Source organism: Aedes aegypti, chromosome 2 (genome assembly GCF_002204515.2).
Source record: "Aedes aegypti strain LVP_AGWG chromosome 2, AaegL5.0 Primary Assembly, whole genome shotgun sequence".
Classification (NCBI taxonomy): Eukaryota; Metazoa; Arthropoda; class Insecta; order Diptera; family Culicidae; genus Aedes; species Aedes aegypti.
This window is the reverse complement of record NC_035108.1, coordinates 441,218,185-441,224,708: the sequence shown is the minus strand read 5'-3', so window position 1 is coordinate 441,224,708 and position 6,524 is coordinate 441,218,185. Positions and strand designations below refer to the sequence as shown.

The 6,524-nt window shown below is 39.2% G+C and overlaps 1 protein-coding gene across 1 annotated transcript; it reads right to left on the bottom strand.

Annotated features, from left to right (window-relative positions):
- Window positions 1–5,130: 5,130 nt before the first annotated feature.
- Window positions 5,131–6,121, bottom strand: LOC5572055 (angiopoietin-related protein 6). Its single transcript, XM_001653770.2, has 3 exons — window positions 5,938–6,121; window positions 5,360–5,858; window positions 5,131–5,299 (listed from the first exon to the last, which is right to left on the bottom strand). The coding sequence occupies exons 1-3, from the start codon at window positions 6,002–6,004 to the stop codon at window positions 5,188–5,190; spliced, it is 678 nt and encodes a 225-aa protein (XP_001653820.1). The 5' UTR covers window positions 6,005–6,121; the 3' UTR covers window positions 5,131–5,187.
- Between the last annotated feature and the right edge of the window lie 403 nt (window positions 6,122–6,524).

Genomic DNA, 6,524 nt, shown 5'->3' with positions numbered 1-6,524 from the left:
GTGCGTAACATCCTTTCAAGAGAAGGATATTAGTCTTTTTGTGCCAGTAAACATCCGAATCGCTCCCTGAAACAAAATTCAGTGGCCAAAAAGCGAGCACGATAACTTTACGAACGAGTTTTGACGAAATTTGATGGCTGCATTTTAATGGATGACGAGACATACGTCAAAATGGATTATAAACAAATCCCCGGACGAAAATTTTACCTGGCAACTGGTCGTGGGGATGTCCCTTCCAGGTACAATTTTTTTTTTGCTGACAAGTTTGCTCGGAAACTTATGATTTGGCAAGGAATCTGCAGTTGTGGCCTTAAAACCAAGGTTTTCATCACATCTACCACTATGAATTCGAAGGTTTACATTGAAGAGTGTCTGAAAAAGCGGATTTTACCCTTCATTCGGCAACACAAGACCAACGTTATGTTTTGGCCGGATCTAGCCAGCTGCCACTACTCTAAGGAGGTACTAGAATGGTATGCTGCAAACAATGTCAATTTTGTCGCCAAAGAGATTAATCCTCCGAATTGCCCTGAGTTCAGACCGATCGAACAATATTGGGCAATTGTCAAGCGAAAACTTCGAGGATGCGGTAAAGAAGTGACAAATGCACAACAAATGCGTTTAAAGTGAAATAAGTTCGCCGATACAGTGTCGCCAGCTACTGTGCAGACCATGATGGCATCGATCACAAGTAAAGTACGACAGTTCGTTCGAAGTGGTGAAATGTAATAACTTGTTTTATTTTGTTTGAAAGTTGAATAAATACCCTTTTAATTGACGTTTTGAGCAACCCTGTATGTTGTTTCATTCTTGAGTTATGATCATTTGAATGCGTCCAAATTTACTTTGAATCGGGCTTGATTTCATGGCCTACGTGCAAAATCAAACGGGGTGAAAGATTGAATGTTTGAGAAGCAATAATGGACAGGAGTAAGCAGTAGCTAAGCAGATTCAAGATTTTCTAAAGAAAAGCGTAATACGGCACGAGAGGACGGTTCCGTACAACCCGCAGCAAAACGTATCTGCGGAGAGAATGAATCGTACAATTCAGGAGAAGGCGCGTTATTTGGTGGCGGATTTGGGTCTCGATAAACGTTTTTTGACATAGGCGGCATCCATGGCAGTATACCTAGCGAGCCGATCTCCGACGAAGGGCAGTCCAGTAACAGCACTGGAAATGTTTTTCCGTCAAGAAGCCAGATCTATCGCATCTCCGAGTGTTTTGTTGCAAAGTGATGGCGTATGTACTCAAGGAAGAAAAAGAACACGAAGTCCCTTCCGTACGTTTTGGTTGGCTACCAGGAGTGCACCAAGGAACAGATTTTTCAATCCGGCGTCAGTAGGGACATCAGCTTACTGTCGGAAGCTAGAACGTAGAGGTTGAATAAGAGCTGCACAGAAACGACTCCATTGTGGTGGTTAGCAGTAACGAACAGGACGAGCCAGAACTGAATGTTGCAGTTGATCTGCAAGAAGACAATGTCCCGAATGTGGAGTTAGAACCGGAAGCAGAGGTAGAACAAGAGGCCGACCATCTAGAGGTACAGAAAAAAATCCGTTCTCGTATCCATGAACAGCAGACGTGAACTCGTCAACAAGCAAAAATACACCGTGAACTAGATCATGTATCTGTGACCAATGATGGTAGTTCACGGTGTATTTTAGACAGTTCACGTTTTCCAGAACGCTTTTTTGAGCGTGGGCAGAGGCAGTTCGACCATCCGCGCTTTGCGACAGTATCGACCAAAATACAGGTCGGACTCGATTATCCGGGATTCGATTATCCGGAACTTTATACTCGATTATCCGGAATTTGTTTTTTGATGTTCTTGTTTTTCATTTTTTATGCATAAATCTGAGATAATTTGGTATTGCAATATACAATATAAATGATCTTGCAGTTTAGAGCGTATTTAAGAAAGGGGGGTTTGAAAAAGTGTTTTTTTGTGTATGCTGGTCAAAATTTGTTTTTCCTGTAAAGACCCCTACTGTTCCTAGAAAAAAAAATTCTGGGAACGCCACCGCATCATATAAATAAAATAACGAAAAAAAAAAATTACATTTTAGTCCCTTTATCAAAGATATCAATTTTTTTTCTTAGTATTTCGATTATCCGGAGGATTTGATTATCCGGAGTGAAAAAAAATCGCTACTCAGGATAATCGAGTCCGACCTGTACTTGATTTTAGGGTCACATATAATGTCCTTCTTGAAACACTTGTTTTTCCCTATTGGGTACAAAACAGATGCGTACAGTCGCGGGTTTTGCTGCCACCTCACCTGATCCGTCCCCAAACAAGTATTGTCGGATCGGTCTGAAAATGCAGTTCACCTAAAATGGATTTTTTCTCGGTATCCATGTAGAATACCCTGTTTCGGAAGTAGGGCGTATTAGAGCGCATCCGGATGTGAATCGAATGAACCACTTCCGAAGTTAGGTATCTCGCATAGATTCTGAGAAAAATCTAACTTCGGCGAGAAACTTATTCTAAATTTTATAGCGCCGACAACATCACCAGTCTTGTATCTAGATCACACATCATATAAAATCAGATGCTATGTATGGCAGAATAGACTGGGATATTTGGTTGACGCCCTCCAAACAGTATCAAAAAGTGCTACTTTTCAGCACCTGAAAAGTAGCACTTTTCAGCATTGTTTTTTTTTATAGGAAAAGCAGGCCATTATGTAGTGCATCTCATCAATGAAAACTTGATTGGTTTGCAACGGAATCGCAACTACTTATTTAAAATTATTAAAACAACCATTCCAGTCATCGTGCAAAAGTTTGGGTTCCCCTGAGATGCATGCAATTTATTTATGTCAATATCTCAGTCATTTATAACCAAATTTAATCCCTCTACCAGCAGCTTCTTGTTTTACCACAAAATATATATTCAAATCGTGATAGCTTTTTTTTCAATATTTTTGCACAAGTTTTCAAAAAACTCTTCCAGATTGAGAATCCGTGTCAGTATTAATTGTATGTCCACTGGTTTTGAAGATATTCCGATGTTCCTTGGGTGACCGATATTCTCCATATAGAATGTCTCTGGCAACCATTTTGTCTTTGGTCAATAGGGTCCTAAAGCCCTGTCTCAATTTCAGTACCAAACGCTTCAGTTTAGGGCAGAAACACATGTTTACTCAATTTTTAAATGATTTTCATTGGTTTAAGTACAAAAAACATTTTTCTATGATTTTTGAGATTTTGTCACACCCTTTGGTTTAAACTCAAATGTTGGGTATATTTTGTTTTCCGTGTCCCTTCCGAAATGTCAGATAGGAACAACCCCAGTGTTAAAACTATATGCCCTGTGGCATTTTTGTCGAAAAAGTGAATGTCAAACAAGATCACAAGTGTCAAGGTTCATATTTGGAACCATTTTTAAAATTGAAATTTAAAAATGTTATAGCCGTTGTTTGAGCTGGAAAATTTGCTTAAGTAGTTGCAATAACATGCTGTTTCGTATTATGAAATTAAAACAAGAATTCATTAAACATTTTAGGACCCAATTATCAAAATAATAAAATAAAATAAAACAAAATGTGGACTATACTATGCCAAATAATAAGAAGCTACTCAAAAAATCATACAAATCGGTTTAGTATTCTTGAAGATATCACAAAATTGCGTACTTAATTTGTTGTTTTTTGAAAAGTTTTCAAGATCTATATTTGGCCAGCCTGGTACCAGACACCTCAATGCTCATTACTCCAAGATGACTGCACTAAATTGCTTCATATTTTCACAACATATTCTCATTAATGTATTGTTTCGAAAAGTAATTATCCGAAAATGATAAAAACTCTGTTCAAATTTACGTTGGTTGTTGCTTCGTGTCGGTCCCCAAAGAATTTTAAAATAGATTCCGTCGGCTCAATGCTGAGAAAATTGAGTTTTTAAAAAGTTTATCATCTTTAAATTTAAATTCAGTAAACAAAATACAATACACATTTTAAAATATGTCATAACTAATTTAAATTAGACGTATGATCTCAGAGATATAGACAAAACATGAAATGAATAAATTATAAAAATTGGTTTTGATTTTAATTAGCATGAGAACTTATTTAGGTTGAAAATTATGAAGCCATTGTCGCAAAAAACATCTCGTAAAATAAACCTAAAGCGTTCCGACCCTGGAACAAAATCAAAAACAATCATTCCATTCACGCACTTCACCACACGTGCTATTTACGATCGCTTTCGATTTAGCGATACATCGTACGTCGTGACTTATCCTTAAAATGCCGCGTGACAGCAGCGGTGGCCAAGCCACGTTAAAACTATGATTATCCCTTAAAATAACGCTTAAACTTTTGACCCCCGCAGGGAGCGATCCCACGTCGATACGGCAAACGCACCGAAAAGTGATAATTTACGACAATGGCTCCTGGTCATCTGACGGGCTCAGTGCGTCTGTCTGATCTACTTAGCGCTTATGCGAAATTGGCCCTCTTTGCTCGGCTCAATTATGATATGGAAAAGCACTTTCCCCCTTCGCCATTTTTGCGAGCGAAATTATCAACTCGGTGCCGATCATTAAGTTTAAGGTGGCTTAAATTGTGGCAAAATCCGCCGTTTTGCTTCTAGGCGACAGACGCGGGAGTAGATACACCAAATGGGCACCATACGAATTTGCATTTATTTATGACCTTATTAATTGTGCTCCGCATAGGACAATCCTCGATCGAACCAAACGTAGAAAGCCAATTACAGCTATGCAAAAAAATTTAGTATTCGTTTGTGTCAAACAATCAGTTGGCCTGGCAGGTATGTACCACCTACGATTTGGGTAAATTAGGCTTTCCGCGAAACAATGTTGAAACCAGCGGATGGCTGGTCAACGTGAGATAACGGGCAAACTAAAATGCCTACGATGCAGAAGTCGTGAACTACCTTGCGAACAATTTGGTCACTTTTTCCTTCTTTGCGGATATTTACCGGACGGCTCTCTACTGCTGGGCAGGAATGTTGCGAATGAGAACACTTTCTGCGTCGTGTGGTGGCCATTTAGATTTGCCGATGGGCACCGGCTTGAAATAGTAGTGTTTGGTAAGTGAAATAAAGAAAGTCAAACTTATAAGAATATGAAACCGCTCTTAGAATAAACAAGAAGACAAGACGACAAGAAGACAACTATTTTTTATTTGTAGTTTGCTTCATGACCAGCTAGATCAACCTCATTGACTTGATTCATCAACTCGTATCATCATCTGAGCTTCCTTGAGACTTTTCTTGCCCCACATCATTTTGTCGTACTCCGTTTCGTCTTGATAAATTCCATTGAGGTTTCTATAAAATATACTTACACCATTAAATTTCAACCTGTAAGAACTGTTTTTCCATACTTACACTGCATGGCAATTCTTGAACCACCAACCGCTTTCGTACAATTCCGCGCAGTTACCACTCCACATGTCATTATCTCGGTCCGGAGTAGAAAACTTCATCGCGTTGTGTTCCTTCAAGCTGTCTTCTGCATCCCCTGCACTGAACTGTCCCACTTCCAATTCGTACTGGTCGACCTCACTCAGAACCCTAAACTTATCGTACAAAGCCCACATTCTCACATCGTCGTAATCTTTCAACACCACCATCAGCTTATGCGGACCAGTTTGAGTGAGCTGATGAATCTTCTCCAGCCCTAACCAGTACTCGCCCTGCAGATCCCCGAAACCATCGCGATAATCTTCCCAAGTGCGCGTAAAGTTCAGCGTTCCATCGAAGCGTCTATGGATTATGGTCCAGGTATTGTTGTCGTTTTGGACATAGCGGCAAAAGGTGGAAACTGATCCAATTGTTGATTGCGATTCGGTAACCGTTTCAGATACTTCAATTGCGTGGCAAGGTTCTAGCGAAATAAGCAATGACAATGTTTGAGTTAGTTAGTGAATTGCCTCTTAAGATGTATTGATAATTCGTTAACTTACCATCGGAATAAATCGTCTGCGATAGTTTTACACCAAGTATCACCGCTGTCAAGCCAGTCAACCACATCGTGAAGAACCTTTTTGAAGATTGGTTCTGGTAAAGGTCACTAATAGCAGCAAAGCAATGTACTCCTCTTATTCCTACCAAATCAGCTGAAACTCAGAGTATGAAAGTTCCCGTATCTGTTCGCTTGATATTTCCAATGAAAATTTTCTCATTGTAGGAAACTCATTATAGCAGCAGCAGAGCAAATTTCAGCGTTAAGATCAATTTTCCGGTTATAATCATACGGCGATTAGGCTGCGCAAATTGCTTTTTGTTTACACTGTGGTCTAATATCTGGTACAATACGAAAATATCTTATAATCCCGTTGAGACTGATGTGGAATGCTTCTCTGAAACTGTGGCTTCCAGTCACTTTTTTCCAAAAATTGCAATATAGCGATCAGGAATATTTCTTGAAGGTACTTCTAGGATTCTTTTTTAAAAAGGAAACGAACTTTCAGAAGTTTTTCTAGGATCATCATCAGAAACGCCAACATATTTTTCGGGAAAGTTTTTTGCAGATATTTCAAGAAACTATAGA

What these genes read in the sequence shown, in the direction of transcription:
- LOC5572055 (XM_001653770.2), bottom strand. Translation starts at nt 6,004, where the DNA reads ATGTGGTTGACTGGCTTGACAGCGGTGATACTTGGTGTAAAACTATCG. An exon ending in GCAGACGATTTATTCCGATG is followed by an intron (nt 5,859 to 5,937) that starts GTAAGTTAACGA and finishes TTATTTCGCTAG; the next exon opens with AACCTTGCCACGCAATTGAA. An exon ending in TTCAAGAATTGCCATGCAGT is followed by an intron (nt 5,300 to 5,359) that starts GTAAGTATGGAA and finishes TATATTTTATAG; the next exon opens with AAACCTCAATGGAATTTATC.